This window comes from Stenella coeruleoalba, assembly GCF_951394435.1.
Source record: "Stenella coeruleoalba genome assembly, chromosome: 1".
Classification (NCBI taxonomy): domain Eukaryota; kingdom Metazoa; phylum Chordata; class Mammalia; order Artiodactyla; family Delphinidae; genus Stenella; species Stenella coeruleoalba.
In genome coordinates, this window is record NC_137169.1 from 65143855 (window position 1) to 65166576 (window position 22722).

The 22722-nt window shown below is 35.4% G+C and overlaps 1 protein-coding gene across 2 annotated transcripts in view; it reads right to left on the minus strand.

The window, feature by feature from the left end:
• Positions 1 to 22722, minus strand: part of SLC44A5 (solute carrier family 44 member 5) — a gene marked incomplete at its 3' end in the record, with an annotated part of 381161 nt that overhangs the window by 23248 nt on the left and 335191 nt on the right. For both annotated transcript variants that reach the window (XM_079943833.1, XM_079943832.1), the window contains exons 8-16: positions 21890 to 22013; positions 20329 to 20412; positions 17324 to 17436; positions 9730 to 9861; positions 6115 to 6214; positions 3700 to 3792; positions 3112 to 3199; positions 2346 to 2608; positions 1748 to 1842 (exon numbers count right to left, since the gene is read on the minus strand). In XM_079943833.1, the coding sequence (XP_079799959.1) occupies positions 1748 to 1842; positions 2346 to 2608; positions 3112 to 3199; positions 3700 to 3792; positions 6115 to 6214; positions 9730 to 9861; positions 17324 to 17436; positions 20329 to 20412; positions 21890 to 22013 (1092 nt within the window). The remainder of the gene's footprint in view (positions 1 to 1747; positions 1843 to 2345; positions 2609 to 3111; positions 3200 to 3699; positions 3793 to 6114; positions 6215 to 9729; positions 9862 to 17323; positions 17437 to 20328; positions 20413 to 21889; positions 22014 to 22722) is intronic.

The following is a 22722-nucleotide window of genomic DNA, read 5'->3' on the forward strand; positions in this document are numbered from 1 at the left end:
TCCAATGTTCACTGCAGCATTATTTACAGTATCTAATGTATGGAAACAACTTAAGTGTCATTAAATGGATCAATGGATAAATTACGTTATATATACAAAATGGAATATTATTCAGCCTTAAAAAGAAAGATATCCTGCTTTTGCAGTAACATGGATGAACCTGAAGGGCATTATGCTAAATGAAATAAGCCACACAAAAACAAATATGCAAGGTATTGCTTATACGTAGGGAAAAAATGTTAAATGCCTGTAAATAGAATAGAATGGTGGTTGCCATATGCTGGGAGTGGGAGAAATTGGGAGAGGCTGGTAAAAGGGTACAAACTTTCAGTTATAAGATGACTAAGGTATTAGGATCTAATGTAGAACATGGTGAGTATAGTTGAGTATACTGTATTGTATAATTGAAATTTGCTAAGAGAGTAGAACTTAAGCATTCACACCAAAAAAGGAAAAAAAAAAAGGAAGTATATGAGGTGGACAGGTGTGTCCCACCTTAAATGTGGGAATCCTTTCACAATGTATATGTGTATTAAATCATCATGTTGTACACTTTAAAAATATTACAATTTTATTTGTCAATTATACCTCAATAAAGCTGAAAAAATTTACTTAATTTAAAAAATCCTTTGTCCATGTTGAAATAGGTTGTTTGTTTATTGTTGAGTTGTAGGAGTTATTTATATATTCTAAATATTAGTTGCTTATCTGATATATGACTTGCAAATATCTCCTCCCATTCTGTGGGTTGTCTTTTCACTCTCTTGATAGTGTCCTTTGATGCACAGACTTTTTTTTTTTTTGATGAATTCTAATTTATGTTTTTCTTTTTTGTTACCTGTATTTTTGGTGTCATATCATCATTAAAATGATCATTAAAATAATGAAACCATCATTAAATCCAATGTCAAGAAGATTTCTTCCTATGCTTTCTTCTAAGGCTTTTATAGTCTTAGCTTTTATGTTTAAGTCTTTGATCCATTTTGAATTAATTTATGTATATGGTGTAAAGTAAGGGTCCAACTTCATTCTTTTGAATGTAGATATCCAGTTTTCCTAGTAACATTAGCTGAAAAAAACTCTCCTTCCCCCTCTGAATAGTCTTATATGTAAGCATTTATTTTAGGGCTGTCTATTCTTTTCCAGGTCTATATGTCTGTCCTTATACCAGTGCCACACTGTTTTGATTACTGTAGCTTTGTATTAAGTTTTGAAATCAGGAAATGTGAGTGTTCCAACTTGGTTGCTCTGTTTCAAGATTATTTTGATAATTAATAATAAAATATTTTAAAGTACAACCCAAGCAGCGTTTATGTGTTTGTAAACTGTATGTGTTAAGTATGAAGATTTATGCCAATGGCCACATTTATATTTTAAGCCTGACCTGTCCTGAGCTCTAGACTTGGAACTGCCTGACATCTCCACCATGCTTCTCAATATTAACAAGTCAAAAACACAGTTTTAAATCTCTTCTTTGAAATTTGTTTCTACTGGTTTCCATATCTTAGTAAATAGCATCACACATTTTTACTCTTATTTTACCATTGCTCCCCACCCCACCCCCCACCATATTCCATCCCTCAAGTCCTATTGGCTTTTCCTTCCAAACATCTCCCCAATCTGACCACATCCATCCTTATTACTGTGTCCAAGTTACAGTCATTATGTCCCCCCCAACCCCCTGACCCAATCTATTCTATTCACAGAAGTCAGGAAGTCTGAGAAAAGATGAATTCTGGAATCTTACGTTTAAGACGTTTGTCCAAGTATTCTAGGATTAATCTGAACATTTGAACTACTGCAAGAATTAAAGATCCAAATGCTAGGGATCCAGTGTGATATCTGGGCAAAGATAAAATGAGAATAAAAGTTAAAATATTTTTACTATTAACTAAAAGGATGTTAGTTAATTTTTATTGGTAAAAGGGATCTGCAGAAGGATTGATAGGAAAGAGCTTCTTATACTCTCTTATTCAGATTGACAAAGGTCTTCATAGAGGATTTTAAACCATAGACATCCATTTTGCACTTCATCTATGAAAATGATACCAATAGCCTGTCATCTTATGATGATTTTATGTTTGAGCTGAGCAATGAAGAAACACAGACAAGTTAGTCCTTAATCTTTAATTTGGTGCCCTCCCCTACCTCTTCTCTCCAGTAACCTTTTAGAAGGATATTCGCCTGGGTAGGGATTATAAAACTGTGGCTATAAAACCAGACAAAGCCAGTGGACATCTATGAATCTTGAATTATACCTCTGACCTCAAGTACTTTGCCACTTGAATTATAAACACACTAAACATAACTGGGAAGATAGGTGTAGGTTTCAGTGTGAAACTTACCTTATGGCTCGTCCAAATGCAGTAAAAAGTGGATATGGTGGGATGTCATCAGGTTTTTTCAAGGCCCAGTAATAAGAAGCAAAGGCACCAGCAAGGGCACACTGACCCAATGCAATGACAAAATTTATAAGCCAGAGAAAGACAAACAGATTGAATATCTGGAAGGTAGTGATATATTGATGGTACAGGGTCGCTCCACCATAGAAAGCAAAACGACACTGAGCCCCAGGGCAAGCTTTGGCAATTTCAGTTGTATTAAAAATCTGCACTCAGGAAAAAAAAAAAAAAAACACGAATAATATAATATTAAGTGCTATTCCAAGATAACACCTTCCTTGCCTTCTCTTGTGTGGCCCCCAATTGCATATCTTGCTTTTTTCCTATTAGCTTCTGCTGTTATTTCTATTTTCTATAATATCACTTTATACAATTCTTTAATGAGCTCTGGAAAGTACCTCATTTTTCCATCGTATGTTCATCAGTCTGCATCCACTATAATTTCACATTTATTAGTGGTGTTGTTGACTGTGCCTGCTTCTTAGGTGTATGACAGGACAAGTGAGCTCAGGAAATAGCAGTGCCTTCTCTCTATTCTGCCTACCGTTTTCAGTGCTCTCCTGCTAACACCCGACCCACCCTCCCCTTCTCTACAGTGATCCTCATCAATGCACATGGTCTCTATTTCAGGATGATCCCTACCACTACTGCTAGATGAAATACAGTAGAGTTCTGTATTGCAGTAAATGAAAGAGTTTATTTTACTTACCTCTGGATTACAGGTTTTATTTTCATGTTTACATTGCCCCTCTGGGGCTATGACTTTGTATATAGGTACCCCTGATGTAGCCAAGTAACTGAGTGAACTCTATTAAGGATAAATTATTTGCTGGTAGATTGAATGTAAATGGACAAGAAAGTAATGCAAATAACTCAAAAGTCCACTGAAAGATTAATTTCAAAAAACTAATCTTTTAACAATTCATTCATTTTCAGAACCAGAGTAATATAATGTGGGTCAGCTCCACTGAGCGGCCCCTTAAAAACAGTGAAATATAAAGAGATTTTTTTACGTATTACAAAGGAGGAGTGAGGAGTACCACATGTGAAGACAAAATAAAACAAAATGTACCATGTGACCTATCTGAGGGGAAATTCAATTGGTACACTGAAACATTTTTAGAGCTTAGCAATCATAATCTCCATCATCATCACCATCATCATCATCATCATCATCATCATATCAATTATATCTTTAGGATGTTCCTAGTCTTTCCCGGATGGAAACAGACAAACTCCTAGCTCCTGAATAGTAGTGTGTACCTGAGGTTTGAAGGAGTCAATTACCAAAGGATACACTGCTATCACAGCCCAGTAGGAAATGCAGATTGAGAGTAAAATGAAAGTTAAAACTGGATAAATTAAGGTAGTAGGGATGTATCCAATGGCTCTAAAATAAAACAAATATTTGAAACTGAAAATGATCCAGTTATAATTTCTCAATTAAAATTTTATCTGTTAGAACTAGAAATAAGCCTTTGACTGAATTCATTCCAAGAACAGTGGTAATAACAATCAACTCTTTTTTGCTGATGTATACTTAGTTGGTTTTAAAATTTTATTTATTCATGTTTAGTAAGTTAGAGGCATTCTTTCAATGCTCATGTTTGATTCCTGCCAAAAGTTCCCCAAACCTTCTCCTCTTTGGTTATTTCTGACTGACGCATAAATATTTGATGCATTATAATCATGGTATTTCTCCCTTTCCCTTAGACTTTTAAAATTAGAGAGGACCTTGAAGATCATCTGATCAAATGGGAGAATCCATTCCTAATTTAAGAATCCCTTCTGAACTATCTTCAAAACATGTTCATTAGTCTCTGGTGATCTCATTGAGTGAAAGGAACTTACTTTTATATGACACAGCTTATTCTATTTTCTTAACAACCAAAGTATTAGAAAGTCCTTCCTTATCTGCCTGCATGTAATTCACATCCACTACCTTCTGGAGAAGAAAGGACCACCTTTTCCATACAGCAACCCTTCAAGCAACTCATTATTCTTTTATTCTCCAGGGTAATAATTCTTTTGATATTTCCTCCTAAGATATGGTTTCTAAAATATTCATATCCTAATTGCCCTATAATCTTTTCAGCATATGATACTGAATTAACCCTATGCTATTTGATATAGCCACTGAGAACTATGATGGAACTATTTCCACTCCTAATGCACTGACACATTTTAGATTCATTTTTGTATTTGTTACCTTCGCCACCTCACTATTTGGGCTATGCTATTCTCTCTTTTCCCCAGACACTGCTGTTCAGTGAATTATTAGGCATCCCTATGTTTACCCTGTATTCTCATGCACATTTATTCCAGCTCTTATTTTCCCTTGAAAAAAATTATTAACCAGTCACAGTAGTAATTGCCCTTTAACACACACACACACACACACACACACACACACACACACACACACACACACACACACACACACACACACATTTAGAGGCATAGCAGCGGGATAACTGAATTGTACAGTATCATATTATTTAAGAAATAACCCAGCAAATCAGTAGTTTTCAGTGGCTAATGATAGGGCTTCAGTTATTGTGGGAAGGACAGAGTTTAATTTAACAAACTGCTTGTTAACTATTTCAAACACTGGCTTTAGGTGGCACTATTATTATTATAGATGATGATTTTGTTAAAACAATCCTCAAAGACTATTTAAAATAATTTGGTCCTTGGCCATTAACACCTCAGTTTCCATCATTCTAAATAGAGAACATGACCTATTGGCTTTGTAATAACACTTTCCTTGCTGTTTCCATGCATTATTCAAAAGTTTAAAGTATTATCCTCAAGTGACCTTTTGGAATAGTTTAGAAACTGTAGGTGTTATTACCTCACAACATGAATTTTATGAAAAACTGTTTATTCTGTAGCATTTTATTCTTTCTTTCTTTCTTTCTTTCTTTCTTTATTTTGCGGTACGCAGGCCTCTCACTGTTGTGGCCTTTCCTGTTGCGGAGCACAGGCTTCGGATGCGCAGGCTCAGTGGCCATGGCTCACGGGCCCAGCCGCTCCGCGGCATGTGGAATCTTCCCAGACCGGGGCATGAACCCGTGTCCCCTGCATTGGCAGGCGGACTCTCAACCACTGCGCCACCAGGGAAGCCCCTATTCTGTAGCATTTTAAAATAAAAATGGCTCTGGGTATAAAATGTTCCTGAATTGAGAGCTGTAGTTACAAAATATACAGTCTGGTAGTGCTAGGACCAATTATTCTGTCTACTGGCAAGTTTTGTTATTTATACAAAACTAGCAAGAGCACATAATTGGCTTTATAGAATTATGGTGATTTAAAGTTCTGCAAATGATCTCAAACATTAATATTAACATATGACTCAGTATGGGAATAATATAACATAACTAACTTTTATATAGCACTTTATCACTTACTTTCACATAAGTTATCCTCCTAACATATATTTGGTGTTTAAAAAAAAAGTGCTAGTGCATAGAATACACGAGTTTTAGCTTTATTTTACCCTATGATAATTGAGGTTTGGGGATTTTGAAAGATTTGTTAGCATGAAGTTTTTAATACGTGGCAGAGTCTGAACTTGAACAAGTCTTCTTGAATGGAAAGCAGATTTAACAAGCCATCTTAAAGGGAAAATAGTCTGGGGCATCTACAAATAAGCAGTGATCGATATGACTGATAGATATACAGTATATGAGTTTCTCCATCAAGGCCTTACTTGCTCCCCTCCTTCAGCAGGGCAATGGAGATGCGGATTCGGTCCCTGAGGAAGATCAGCATGAGGATGATGAACACTTCAAGGATGCAGAGTATTATCACTTTAAACAGGGGGGGGAAAAAAAATAGTGTGCGATTCAAATCAATCCCAAAAGCAAACTTTCTCTGCAAAAGTTAGAACTGATCTTCATGATTATTTCTACCAATTCTGACACTTCATAATTTAAGCAGTGCTACCTCTCCAAAAATGCCAGTTTTAGAAATTCGCTTTCAAAACCTCCCAGAAACGCTAAAAAAATGTAGATTAAAACTTTTAGCTAGAGTTTAAACAACTCAGTTGGACAGGCTTCATTTTATCTATGGAAACATTTCACACCATTTGTAGAAATGAGAAAATAGGCATGGAAGAAAGGAAGGGCTGCTTTAGGCAACTCTATTTTAGATGTTTTCACTTTCACTCCTTTGAGTAAGAGAATCATTACAGAAGAAAATTTCTGGACTGCCTCCCCACTCACAGTGCCTCTTAATTAATTGATCTTGCTGATGGACGGGGTGGGTTCTGAGATGCCACATTTTAAGTTTCACACGCCACCTATCATGGCTGCCATTGATGAAATCAGAGTGTAAACCCAACCCAAGTTGTCTAATAAAAGTCTCAGAATTAGAATTAAGGGAATCTAGTTAGTTTTGAATTGAAGTGTATAAATCTCTTGAACTAAGAGTTATATACATTTAATAAACTGTGTAAAAACCATCTTTATGTGAAGTAAGTGAACCTGCAAAGAAAGAATAAAATGTATATGTGTAAAGAAAGAGAGCAAGTGGAGGAAATCTTGGCTCCTTTTTGGCTTTTTGTTTCCTGGATCCACATACACTTGAAAGTCCAGCTGCTTTTCTGCTACTTTGAGTTTGGTGAGACACTTCTATATTCTTAGAATAAATACCCCTGCCTTGCCTCCAGCTTGTTCCTTTGTTTCTTTTTACTTAAAGCCAAACAGTCCTAATTACTATATTTCCTCAATTCTAAGACATACCTTCAATTTAGTAATATCCTTTCAGGAAAAGTAAAGAAATCCTTTATTAAATGTCTATTCATTGATTATAAAATGCATCCTGACCTCAGAGATGTTAAAAAGTGAAAAGGTATGGATCCTAAATTAAGGAAATATAGTACTGCTAATAACAAAATCTGAAATTATAAAAGAAACTTAATGGAAAGTTAAATTAAATTCCTACCCATGAAAGAATCCGTTCTAACGTTCTTGCTAGATAGTTATTCCGCTCATGTCTGAACACTTCCAGCAATAGGGCACTCATTATTTCATTCTATTGTTATACCACTGAGATTCGGATAATACATCCCACTTCAGTTAGTATCTCCAAGTAAGTAGAAATCAGTTAACCCAGAGATGTGAGAGGATCTTAGGAAGGTGTCATCTCGCTACTACATCTTCTTTTAGTTAAACGATGTATTTATGTTTTTATGCAAATTTGATTCTCTTAAAACTAAACTGAGTCCAAAATTGTGGAGTATAGCCATATTAACCTAAAATCACTATCTTCTTTGGACAAACTTAAGAATATGAAATATATCAGTCACTTTATGTTCTGAAATTGCATTGAAAAAGAACATTGCATATTAAATTTGTACCTTTACAAAATTACATATTTTAAATGGTTATATTAGAGAAATTTAACTGTCTTTTGAATTTATATATTATATTCCCTCCTTTTGTTTGAGCAAGAGCAAACAATAGAAACATATTTTTTGAGCCCCTAGAGAGAAGCTGGTATAAATCTAACTTTACCAAGGAGGCTGGGATAATTAATAGAAATGAGAATAGAACCATCTCCTAACACAATCCAAGACTCATAAAAATTATACATTTTGCATGTATAACTGCATATTTTTAGTGTTTCTGCCAATTAGTATAATTTCATACGTATACCCTTGTCTCTGGTGCCCAGGATTTCATCAAACACAGAGCAAGTAATCAATTAATGTCTGATAAATGCGTTGTGAAAGCTAACACTCATTTGAGGAGAGATAAGTATTGCTAGACTTGAAAATAAAAGCAAGCCCTGTTTTCTCCTCAAAGTACCTCTCAACTTCTCCAATGGCAGATTCTGATCATCTCAATGATTTTTGTGTTGAAGGTCCTTAAGAGACAGCAGCAGGATGACCATAGAACCTGTAACTAAGATCCATCTGAGAGTAAAACTAGAGGTTTCAATACATAATGGATGAGATTTGTCATCTTTAGATATGACAGATGACAGTAAGTGGACTGCTGAGGAGATATGGAATCACTCAAATTCAGAAAAAGTAATGAGGATTTAAGTTCTAAGACACCTGACTTTTATAGTTAAAAAAAATGGCTATCAATGAAGTTCTTCTGAAACATATTTGAAAAAATAATGTGTTATGTGAAGGGAATTAGCTGCGTGAGGGCTAGAAATGGGAACCCAAAGAGCAAGAATTTGGCATTTTGATCTAGTACTATCCAAGAAACACAGAAAAACTGAATTTGGCAGACAAAAGAATCTGGTGGGGGCTTCTGTGCAGCAGGACTAGTTCATCAAGCTTGGCATAAGCCTTAAAAAACATCTCTCAAGACTATCCAAGGGTCTCTGCTAAAAAACTTTCTCACTAGTGATCTGATTCCCCATATGCCTTGACCCCAGGAAAGCAGTGTCCTAGGTGGTATATATGTCTGTATTCTGGTCACAGAGAGAGTACCCTAATAGTTTTAACGAATAAAAAGGCACTCTGGTGACATGTTGTGAGCCTGTCCCTGATGATTTTTGGGTGAAGTGGCAAAATTAAGTTTTCAGATTTATGGTGATGGGATCCATGCTGGAATCATGATACTCTCCAAGATACTGCCCCCCTCTTAGGCTACCTCTGGGCTCCTTACCAGGCATCCTCAAACTTGTCTTCCCTGGCTCTCTAACTTCAACAACATATGAAGATGAAATATTTTTAAAGCACCATGTAATTACAGATCATCTTTAAAATCTTGAATAAATAACATGAATCTCTGTAAAGTGCAAGGACTAGTATAATAAAACCATTCTAGAAATATAGGATTGAAGCCATCTCTGAAATCATCTAGCTTTTAAAATATTTGTTAATATTACCCTTAACTAACTCAATCTAAATAAACATTTCAAAAATGTAAATTTCTTTTCAGTTATTTATTATTCCAATTCTATAACAGGTTGTTTAAAAGTCCTGCTATGAAAAATTTGTTGCTTTTTTTTTCCTTTTTCTATTTTTAAAAACAAGTTTGAAAAATCAAGCATTTTTTTCCTTTTAAAATACCTTTCTTGGATATCAGATTAATGGCTATAAACGTCTATATCCAACCCATTTTAAGTTGAAGGCAAATAGCTTGAGATCATTGTAAAGTAACATTTTCCTAGATTATATAATAAATTCCCCTCAATGACTTTTCCATTTATTGTAGCTAGTATTATTATAGACACACTTATTTTAATGACATTAGCAATAAGTATATTTTAACAAGTTATACCAACCCAAATTTTCCTTTACACAAAAAGATGCTTTCTTGTTATTACAATTTTAACAAACAAGTTTTTAAAATCCACTCACTAAATGCGAACCATGTTTGTTTCAGTTGAAAGTACATGCTTATATCAGTCTGAATCCCGATGTGAAATACAGTTAAGTGAGCATTTGGCTGTCCCTGAAGATTGCTGTATTCCCGGTAACAGTGCCATATTCCTTGAAAAGGAGAGAAAAGTAGACTAATATAAAATGCTATTTTCTGAAATATAAGCTATACACTTATAACACATATCTACATGAAATTGATCAGCATGGTCATTTTTACAAAGGAAGATTCATATTTCAAATTAAATATTTTATGTGTATCTAATAGTCTAAATGTGCTACTGTATTCAGTATAAATGTTTTCAGTATTTGTTTGGATGACTGTGGCAACATCTGGCTTTAAATGACCTTTTAAATAGAAACAACCTTAATGTCCATCAATAGCGATTGGTTAAAAAAATTATGGTATATTTGTACAGTAGAATACTGCATTTCCATATAAAGAGGAGAAAGTCTAGTGTTAGTGAATGATCACCACATGTTTTGTTAAGTGGAAAAAAGTACAAAATGATATAAAAATATGCTATAATTCATATAAGAAGTAAGAACTATATATATTTTCTTATACACACATAAAGTATCTCTGGCAGGATACATAGAAATACAATCTTTTTTGCTTCCAGGGAGGGAAACTTGGTGACTAAGGAGTAGAATGAGAAGGAAAATTTTCACTGTATAAACTTTTTATCTTTTAACATATAATCTATTTAAAAAGCAAATTTAAAAAATCATTTAAGTTGAAAATAGCCTTGTGAAATCTTTTCGATGGTGAAGGAATGTCTTGATGGAACTGTCTAAAAGCATATTCTTATCAAAGATTGTGTCCAGGCAAGGCAAACATGGACTTACTGTATTTTCCCCAAGACTCTGTGTTTCGAACTGTATATGACTTTTCACATGGTCTAGATAAAGTGGGAGTAGAAAACAGAGTTAAGAGGCCTATTTATTTTAATGACCCATGAGTCTGGATTAGGTCCGTTGGATATGTTCTAGCAATAATGAGGAAAATAGCTTTTAAAACCTCTAACTGTAAACTAACCGTTTTTTTTCCTAGATACAAGGTGAGAGGGTATGGCCCATGGAAAGACAAAAAACTAAATTAGAAAGGACAGTTGTTTCTCAAAGAAATATAAGATAAATCCCTTCCTTTTAGGCATTGCTTTCCCTGTGAATTTTTAAAAATTCCTTTAAAAATGCTTTATGGAATATTTGATACATACAAAATTATATGTAAGGCAGATGTTGGTTTTAAAGCATACAGTAAAATAAACACATATGAATGTATCACCTATCTTAAGATTTTATCATCCTAATTTTGCTCTAATTACACAAAATAAAAATTTTTCTTCCACCTGAGATTTTCATCCTATCATACCTACTGCCTCTCCCTGCCAAAGAACAATTATTCTGAATCCTGTGCTTATTATTCTCTTATTTTAGCAGAAAGATATGTTGAAATATCTCCTTAAGGGGTATTTATATGCCATAAAGTTTTATTATTTATTGATTTATTATTAATTCTCATAGTTCTATGACTTTTGAGGCTATTATTAGACGCATACATGTTTAGAATTAGTATATCTTTTTAGTAAACTGTATCCTTTATATCCCTAGCAATGCTTTTCATTCCAAAATCTATTTTGTCTGATATTATTATGGCTACTGCAGCTTTCTTTTGGTTAATGATTGCTAGTATATTTTTATCTATCCCTTCACTTTGAAACTTCCAATTTCCTTATGTTTTGTGTAACTTATGTAAATAGCACAGCTCCAATTTGTATATTTATATCTTAATCTGACCTGACAATCTCTGTATTCTAAACGATGAGCTTAATAAATTTATATTTAATGTATTGCTATACTTATTTTTCAACCTTCTTACTTTTTGCTCTTCCTGTTCCACTTTGTATCTTTACTTCTTTTCTTCCAATTCTTGTCCTTTAAAAATTGATCAGTTTTTGTTTGTTTATATTCTATTTTTCCCCTCTACTGGTCAGAGATGTCTTCTCTGTTTTTAGAATAAATTACCCTTGAAAATTGACTATGTGTACTTACTAACCAAGTCTAAAGTCAACACAAGGAAATACAAGAAACTTAGATTACTCAGTAATCACCCCAGTCTGATTATTCCTCTGTATTTTACTTATGTACAGTTAGACCTCAAAAAATTGGATATTATCATTATTTTATACAGAGGTTGTTAAGCTCTACCTACACATTTACCAATTCATTTTCTTTGTTCATCATTCTTTCTTGCATCTCATACATTTTTGTGGAATCATTTTCCTTCTTGAAGTAGGCATCCCTTTAGTATATGTCTATTTGTAAACTCTGGTTTTTTCTTATCTTAAAATATCTTTATGTTACTCTTATTCTTGAAAGATAGTTTTGCTGGGTGTACAGCTGTAGGTTGACTGTTATTTTTTCTTAGCTCTTTGAAGGTATTATTCTAATTCTTTTGTTGCTGTCAAAAAGTCTGCTTCAGGGACTTCCCTGGTGGCACAGTGGTTAAGAATCCACCTGCCAATGAAGGGGACACGGGTTTGATCCCTGGTCTGGGAAGATCCCACATGCCACGCAGCAACTAAGCCCGTGCACCACAACTACTGAGCCTGCGCTCTAGAGCCCGCGAGCCACAACTACTGAGCCCACATGCCACAACTACTGAAGCCTGCGCACCTAGAGCCCATGCTCCGAAACAAGAGAAGCCACTGCAATAAAGAGTAGCCCACGTTCAACGCCAACTAGAGAAAGCCCACACGCAGCAACGAAGACTCAATGCAGCCAAAAATAAAAAGAAATTTAAAATTTTATAATTTTAAAAAAAGTCTGCTTCAGCCTAATTGTTCCTTTTTATATGATCTGTCTTTTCTCTCCAGTTGTTTTAAGTCTTTTGTCTTTGGTCTTCTGAAGTTTCACAACAATTTCTTTCTTTTACATCATTAATTTCTTGCTCTCTAATGGGTCGTTCCAAACAGTATACAAGCATGTTGTTCTTTCTCACATCTTAAAGAATAAAACAAAAGATATTCTACTTTTGACACTCTTCCCCCAATCCACTGCCCAATTACTCCCCACTGCAATAAAACTCTCCAAAATAGCCATCTATGTTGTCTATCTGCAGTTCCTCTCCTCCCATCCTCTTTCAATCCACTCTAACCAGACTTTTTTTTCTCATTATTCTACCAAAACTGCCCTCATCAGATTACCAGTGATCTCATCACATTTCTAAATCCAAGGCCTAGTCTCAGTTTCTCAATTCTCATCTTTCTTGACCTATCAGCCCCATTTGACATGGTTTATCATGCCCTCCGCTTTTGTTGTTGTTGTTGCTGCTTTTTAACTTGGCTTCTATAACATCACCTGCTTTTAGTTTTCAAAAAAACCTGTTTTTCCTCAGGTGTCTTTGCTGGTCCCTTCTCTTCTCCCTGACCTCTTAATGTTGGAGGACCTCTGAACTCAGTCTTTGGTCGACATCTCTATGTATACCTATTTTTTTGGGTAATCTCAGCGAGTCTCATGGCTCTAGTGTTCCTGACTCCTAACTATATTTCTTTAGGCTAACTCTCTCTTTCTAACTCCAGACTATATATTCAACTGCCTGCTTGCCATCTCCACTTTAATGCCTAATAAACATCTCAAACTCAACATGTTCAAAATTACACTTCTGATCAATCCCCTTTCTAAACCAAAAGGTTTAGAACCTTGCTCCACTCAAACCTTCCCTATGTCAGTTGATGTCAACTCCATCTCTCCAGTTGCTTGGATTAAAACCTTAGAAGTCATTCTTGACTCCTGACACTCTCTTATGAACTGCATTCAATCCATCAGGAAATTCGGTTCGTTCTACATTAAAAACCTATATGCCCATCCTTATTGCTACCACCTTGGTCTGAGCTTCCCTCATTTGGCACATGAATTACTGTAGTAACCTATTCAGTGATCTCATTGCTTCTTCTCTTGCCTCACTATGGTCTCTTCTCAACACAGGGACTAAAGCTGTCATCATTTCATATCCCTTCTCTACTCAAAACCCTACCTTGCCTCCCCATTTCACTCAGAGTAAAAAGCAAGATCTTACAATAATCTATAAGTCTCTGGCCCTCCACAAATTCTATGACCTCATCTCCTATTCTCCCCTTTACTCAGTACACTCATCTACACAAGCATTCTAGCCATTTCTTCAACACGCTCCCACCTTCAGGACTTTGCACTAGCTGTACTCACTGTCTAGAACTTTTCCTTTATCTCCAATGGCTAACTCCATTGCCTCCTTCAAGTGTTTTCTCAGACCTCTTCTCCAAAAGGCCTACCCTACTAATACTGCAATTTGCTCTCCTTGCCCTACCATGATACTCTCAATGCCCCTTTATCTATTCTACATTTTCTTTTTTTCATGGCAAGAATCACCTTCTAATAGATAATATGCTTAGGCTATAAGTATCAGGAGAGTAAGAACATTTGTCTTTTTACTGTTCTTTCTCAAGAGCCTAGAATAGTGCCTGTTACACAGCAGCTGCTCAACTGATATTTGTTGACTGAACAAATAAAAGAAAGTACAACTAGATATGGGTGTCACTTCCCTTACTCTCCTTGGTATAATTAGAGCTTCCTGTATCTTTGAATTTATACCTTTCATCAGTTCTAGAAAATTCTCAGCCAATATCTTTCAAATATGTTGATATATTTTAGGCCCTTCTCAATCTATTCTCTCTCTCTTAACCACACAATCATATTTTGTCCTCTTGTCACATTCTGCTGTATTCTGAGTAATTATTTCAGAGGTTCATCTTTCAGTTCATTAATTCTCTATTTTACTATTTAACTTATCAATTTAATTTCTAATCTAACACTATATTGCTTTGTTTTGAAAAGTTCTATTTAGTTCATCTTCATGTATGCCTAGATATTTTTGATGATTTCTTTCTTTTTAAATTGTATTTTTAATTCTTAAACATTTTATACATGATTATCTCATGTTCTGTATCAATCCATATCTGAATTCTTGGAGGCCTCAATCTGATGTTTATAGTTTCTTTTGTTTCTTTATTTTATATAAATTTATTTATCTTATATATATTTTTTGGCTGCGTTGGGTCTTCATTGCTGTGCGCGGGCTTTCTCTAGTTGTGGTGAGCGGGGACTACTCTTCATTGCGGTGCACGGGCTTCTCATTGCAGTGGCTTCTCTTGTTGCAGAGCATGGGCTCTAGGCACACAGGCTTCAGTAGTTGTGGCTTGTGGGCTCTAGAGCACAGGCTTACTAGTTGTGGAGCATGGGCTCAGTTGCTCCGCAGCACGTGGGATCTTCCCAGACCAAGGCTCGAACCTGTGTCGTGGATTCTTAACCACTGCACCACCAGGGAAGCCCTCTTTTGTTTCTTGCAAAAGACCATTTCCTTGCATGTTTGGTAATCTTTGATTGTAACTCATACTTTGTTAAATTTAATCTGTGGAAACCTGGTGATCTGAATTGAAGGTGCTTTCATCTAGAGGGGATTTATATTTGTTTCTGTTGGCAACCAAAGGGTACTACCAAACTGGGGTCACTTTATACGTTTTCCAGGATCCCAGACCTACTCCAGGAGTTTCAGGTCTGACCCTCTACTCTCCTGCTGGCTCTAAGTGTCCTGATTGTAGCCCTGGTATGGTCCGCCCATAATTTCATGTGCTTCCTGCTCGGTTCCACACATTTTAGCTTGTGGGTTTAAAATGGTTTTCCTTTTGGGGAGATTTCCTTTACTTCTGGTAAGCTCATCAAAAAAATACATTACATAAAACAATACAATACTATTTTATGCCATTATTTCATAGCAAGAGGACCCTTCAGATTATTAATTCTTCCATACTGGTGGATGTGAAAATCTCAGCAGTGTTTTCCAATTTATTTTTCTATTACTTTCTCACTCCTGTACAGTGTTTGTTTGTTTATAAAAGTATGTTCCCTGGGCTTCAAGTCCTCTTTCCTCAATAATATTCCTGCATAATAACAAAATAATAGATACCATTTACTGAACAATTACTATGTGCTAGGCAGCTCTCTAAGTACTTTATATACATTATTTATTAACACTCACAGATTCCTATTATACAGTTGAGGAAACTATGAATTAGAGATACTATGTACTTGCAGAGAATCACACAATTAATATGTGATGATTCTAGAACTGTGCCTTTTTCGAACTCCAAATACATATTTGTAACCATGGTGTTATATGGCCTCCCCTATATATCTCTTAATTTGTTCTGGTCAATGAGAATTGTTCACACGCTCAACCTCTAAGATGGCAAAGGAAAGGGGATATTTTGAGCTCCAAGGAGGAAAACGACTTTTAGACAAAAAGCTTTCTTGAGAGTTTCAGATTAGAGGACAGCAATTCTTGCATTCCTCTACCAGACTGACCCACCTCTTCACGGGCAGCTGCACAGGAGGAGCCGATAAGGAATAATACCTGGAAAGACGTGAACAATTGTCTAGAAACTTAATTAGGATAACGAGCAGGATAATAACAATACCCCAAGACATGCTGAGTGTTTGCTGTATTCCAGGGACCGTTCTAAGATCTTTATATTCATTGTCTCATTTTACACTCACAGTCTTGTTAGATGGAGATACCATTATTGTGCTGATGTTATGGATAAGGAAACTGAGGCTTATAATCATTAAAATTTTCCAAAGTCTCCCAGTTACATTATGGAGCTGGGATTGGAACCCAAGCTAGCTACAGATTTTGCGGATTCTGCTGGTTTCTAATGCTGACATGTTTAAAGCTCTTCTTCTTTGGGTGACAAAAATAGGAAATTGTTATTTTTGGTATCTGTGACCATAAAATCTCATTGTCGATATAAATGGTGTTGTAGCAGAAATCATTCTTTTGAATAGAAACCTCTCTAACATTCATATATTGGCCCATACATTTATTAGAAGACTGAGAAGAAGCTGCCATAAGTGCCATACTGCTCTTTAGGAGAGACTTTAACTCCTTTTTTAGTATTTGCATTTTACCTGTACTGCATTTGGCAGGGTTGAGTTAATAATTAGAGCTCAACCTTGAAATAAAGTAAGAGTCCATCCAATGTGTAATTCAGAATGCTTGCCTCTAGAGGGTGATGCCTCATTATGGAGTACTGGCCAATTATTAAAATATGTGACAGTACCTGGATTAAAAGTTCTAAGTTGAAAGAGGAAAACAGATCAATCACACTTCTGTTACAATGCAGACCTGGCCTTTGATCAGACAGAAAAGTTAAAGGACTCAAAGAAATTGTCTGAAATATTTTTCATTAACTTAAAAGGGATTTTTTTTACCTCCTTCTTTATACCCATGAGGCATGAGACCAAAGGCTGGTAGAGAAAAACAGTAGAACTTTCTGATAGCACTTTTTTTTCCAAGATAAAGAAGAAATAATAGAGATAATATATGCAAAATTAAGTAATTTTTCTCAATTTAACAACTTTTGGAGGGGAATAATTAAACTCACTGCAAGGAAAATACTTTCTGGTGATTGATAATGGGGACTGAAAAGAAAAAGATTATTTTGATATTCGATGATTTTAAGAGGGTGATACCTACCATAAGCTATAATCCCAATCACACCAAAGGTGAAGAGCCAGAAGAGGAAGCCAGCCGTGAACCTCAGGAGTATCACGAACATCCAACTGAGGAGCATGGCGATAGTCAGGCCACTGGAGGAAAAAAATGCACAACAAACACAGTGGGCCAGTGTGCTAAACATAGCAGAATGAGCACAGCAAGACAACGCTTTTTTCTATTCAAAAAGATTCTTGATTATTTTACCTGGCTATAGAAACATTTATAATGTTAAAAAGTATAAATAATTTTTGCTGTTAAGATTTTCATGTGAAAGAGTAGGACCATCACGGACTTTACACATGAATCAATTTTGTGCCTAGGTAAACTGAAGTTCAGTATCAATAGTTGTTCCAGGAAAAACCACAGTTCCTATCTGCCACAGTCCTATTTTTTTCCTTCACACTTACCCACCAAGTATAAAAAGCATGGATAAAGCATATCCAGGAGGAAATTGTGCTGTTCTTGTTCTATCTACCTGGTGACTAATGAAAACCTTATGTAATATAACACTCTAGCAGTACGGGAACAAACTTAGGGCAGAAAGACAAGCAAAATAACTGCCCCACACAGTTCCTAAATCCATGATTTTGCAGTCATTATCATTCTGGTCTAATTATCTCTAATCGTTTGTGATGTCTAACCTCACTAGACATTTATTTCGGCTCCCCAGGGATCTGTGGGCCATTATTTGGAGCCGTGATAAGGCTTCTGTGTCTCCTGGGCCATGCAACTTCATCAACCAATCAACAGCATGAATATTTTCCTTCTGTTTCAATTTCTTCCTGGGGTTTGATTGAGTTACTAGAGGTACTTCTTTCCCCCCACCCCCATATATCCAGGTTAAAGTCATATTGGATTCTTCTAGGTAATTTCATCAAAGAGAACTCACTAAGATTGGAAATTTGGCTTCTATTAAGAACTGACACCACTGGTGATATCTGCAAGTTTCCAAACAGACAGAGCTTGGCACATTGATTGAGTTTATTGTCTTCAAATATTATCTTTAAAAAGAAAATATTAATAATACTGTCACTGGATAGATGACAGCATGTATCAGAGCACCTCCTCAGCTTGCAGTCTTACAGAGCCTATGCTTTTAACTTCAGAAGCCATTCCCTTTTAAAAATCACAGATACTTTCATGCTGAAATATTCAACATAGTTGAAGAATTATTCTGTGGCATAGTCCAAGGGGGTTATTAAAAAAGGTCAGGGGGGAAGAAAAGAAATATAGCTCTTTACTGTTCTGTGTTTTTAATTCCTGCATAAAAATTCTAACTGAATAAACTAAATCCCAGTATGTCATTCTTTGGCTTTATATGTATAAAATCGATGAGAACAGAAGAGTTGAAAATAAAGGCAGGTGTATATGTTCTAGCAGTTCTAGGTGTTTAGTCCCTGGGTAGAGAGCATTTCAGTGCGTGTGTTGGGAGTGAGGAGGGCAGGAGAATCTATCATAATTTACACTTTTTTCAGGTAAGAGTGGGAAAGCCAAAACAAAGGAAAAACATAGAAATATCTAGTGATATTTGGGTCTGACAATAAGGGCACCAGTTTCCTGTCAAGTATGGACTACAATCTCTGCTATGGAGATATATCCTGAAATACACACTGAAAATAATTACTGTAATTGTTTAAGACAAAGCATCAAAATGAGTAAAATCTGATAAAACTATCTAGCTTTATAGCTCCAAAAACTACTCACTAGTATTTTACACACAGTGCAATTTTGACTTTAGTTATATATTTGACTTATAGTTAAATATATCTATCTTGTTCCCCTAGTATTTTTATAACTGTTCCACATTTTCTATGCATCTTTATGGTCCAAGAACCATACCAGGAGTTAGGAAAATAAAGATGAGTTAGACATAGTTACCATGGTAAAGAGTTCATAGTTTATCAGAGGGAAAGAGTCAGGTAAATAAAACACAAGACAGTGGTGCTATATGGAAGACAGGTATGTGTGTTTATATATAGGTATGTACACACGTACACACACACACACACACACACACACAATGACCATGAGGAACACAGAGGGGCAAGTAATTTACTATAGCTGGGGAAGTCAAGAAAGACATCATAGATGACACAAAAGCTGATTTTAAATAATGAGATGGGGTTGCCCAGGACACAAGGAAGGCTATGCTAGGAAAGAGAATAGAATGTGCAAAAACATGGGGGTTTGACAGTCCAGGGATAGGCATGCTATTTGATGTGTTTAGAATATAGGGTTAATCCAGAAACATGCATGGAGATAAATCTGGGAAACTAAATTGGGCCAGATTGTAAGGTGCTTTGTAAGTATCTGAAGAAGTTTTCACTTTATTCTTTGATCACCAGGGAATCATAGATGCTTTTAGGGTACTTAGGGTACAAGAAGGTGGCACAAGAGCCAGATAGTAATGACAGCCTTAGGCATATCAAAACATGTACCTGCTCCAGAAGAGTGACTACATTTTCCTTTATGTTTCAGAAATGCAAATATTATGTCTGAAAATTTAAAATCTCCTCCTCCCTTCAAATGTCTTTTTCAGCTTCTCTTAAGTACAGTGACTTTGATGATGATGATAACAAACATTATGTGGAAGGGCTGTGTTAAAAAGTAAGAATGATCCTTTGGAGGTCAAGGGGAGGACAAATGAGTACCAGAGAAATAACACTGCATCCACTGTAACGTGTGATGAAAAGCAAACATACCACAGATATGGCCCTGCGTGACTTGAAATATATGTTTATAAGAGGACTTTTACTAGTGATTTAATAGAATTAAATTTACATTCTTATAACTTTCTGCTACCACTGGGCAGATTTCCAAATATCTTTGCCTCATCTTCACTCTGTCTGAAAAAGAAAGTGACAGGAACTGAAATCCAAGTCAACCTTTTATTCATGACTATGAATGGGGAATTTGAAGAAAGAAATTCTACAAAGATAAAATCAGAATGGGGCTGGAGAAGAAACACCTAAGCTTTCACTTACATGAGAATCCAATACCACGTTGTTGCATAGTCTTCAAACACTTTCACTCCAATTGCCCTTGCATCAAGGACTTTATTGATACCACTGAATTCAAAGAAGGAAAAAAAATCAATTATTTTTTGACTACCACTAAACAGAAATGTTCTTGTTATGATAAAAGGGATTTGGAAGCTGCAGTTCTAAGCATATTTTTAGAAGCCATTTATCACTAGTGACTCTTTTCCTAGCCACAACAATACATGAGGTGTCACTTCGTTAAACCTGCAAAGGTAGCCAGCTACAGCTGCACACAGAGGGAACGTGGCTTCCAAGAGCGATAAACAGACCCCTCTCCAACATACGCAACACACCCTCAGTGTTGCAGAAGCCTCACTATAAGACAAGAATTTAGATGGTAAGATCAGCTTTTAACTTTTAAAATCCATAGAGCCAATATAAAATCCATAGAGCCAAGAATGAATATGATATTTAATTCCCCTTCTTAATCTTCTGACAGCTCTGTAGCAGGAAGGCACAAAGAGGCACATACAGAAAAGTGCACCAATCGTTAGCATCCAGTTTGATGAATTATCAGAGTGAACATACTTAGTAACTACAGCATAGTCATTCTTTTCCCCCATGTGCCCCAATTACAACACCTCCCCCCCTTCCCCTAAAGTTAACCATAATCCTGACTTTTGTGATAATAATTTCCTAGCTTTCTTTTTAGTTGTACCATTTATATATGCATCATAGGGTAATTTAATTTAGTTGTGCTTACTTTAAACGTTTTCATCAATGGAATTGTACTATTACTTTATGATTTCTTTCACATAGCTTTATATTTGTGAAATTCATCCATGTTGCTATCATATTCTAAACACACAGGAACTGCACTATTCTACTCGGACTGCTAAAATCTTTTGAGAAAGAACAATAAATTTTTTACAATGCCTTTATTTTTTACTTTAAATTCAACAACTAAGCTATGAAATGGTACTCTGTGTGTTTATATGTGTGCACATACAAGTCTGTGTGCACCCAGGGAATTGTATTTCCCAGTAACGTGGAACACCATGATGCATACAGCCAAGGGAAACAGAAAATTTACTTCACTGTAGTTAGTCCATAGAGATTCGACACAGTACTGATAGAGCAGCATCATGGTTGTTTCACCTTTCTTAAGGCCCCCTTCCCTTTAAAATATCTAGCAGTTTTATTACTTCAGTCATTTTTTAAAAATGGTGCTTTAAAAAAGCATGGGTTTTTAAAATTATGCTTATTCAAAAGTAAATTATACTAAGGTCTTGCGATCTGTTTCCTGATGTCTCATTTCTATACCTGTTGATAATGAAAGACTTAACCATTTTGAAAAACATAATTGTTCTTTCAAATTCATTCTGCTTTCTCCTTTACTTGGCTTTCTTAATGAACACATACCGAGTTCTCTAATCCACAGTGACATGGATATTTCAGAATAATACATAATTCTTCCTCCATAACCCTTAACCTAATGGAAGTTTTAGTTTGGGGACAATAATGGGATGCATCAAAATTGAAAATGGGAGTGTAAACAACATACTTTGCAGCTGCCCTGAGTTCTACAGCATTTCTTGTCTTTCCACTTCCATCTTCAAACACTGTCTTATTTCCTACTGTTAAAGTGCCATTTTTAGTAGAAAAGTCAGGGAAACATCTCTGGAGATCTGTAAAAATAAATTAAAATTATGATAATCACTTTCTTCCTTCATGATATCCTCCCTTTCTTAAGCCTTCTGTTATTTATAATCAAATTCTTACTAGACAATGTATAAATTGCTGAATATAGATAATTGCCCATTACTTGATAATCAGATTTTCTGATGATTCTAAGACTGACATGGAAAGCAAATACAATCATAATCTGAAGCTACATTTAAACTTGCTGATTATTCATCAAGTAGCCATAAGAAGGACACACAGCACAGGTTTTATAAGAGTAATACTGATAACCTCTCTCTCATGGTAAACACATTTTAATAAAAAGGCTATATTTACTTGAATGATTGGATGAATTTATTTTGTTATTTTACAAAATTCTTAATAACTCCTTGAGTGAAACCTTGAAAACCAGAGTTTAGTGAACATTTCCTTGGGAAATAAGAATCAGCGCAAATTTTAGGTTACTAAGACAATTGAATTTTTATTTACAAAGTCTGAATAATTTGTCTGTCTTCCAGCTCATTTACAAGATTTTTTTAAGAGGGGCTGGAAATGCGAATTCTAAAGCTATCAAAAATGGCCCACACTTTGAAAACTAGCATTTCTGAGAAGAGTTAATTTACCATTCAGTCTTCTATGTGCTTATTTTTAATTATACAGAATCCTTGACTCTTTACAAATCTTTATTACTAAAAATGTTTTAAAACCCCAATT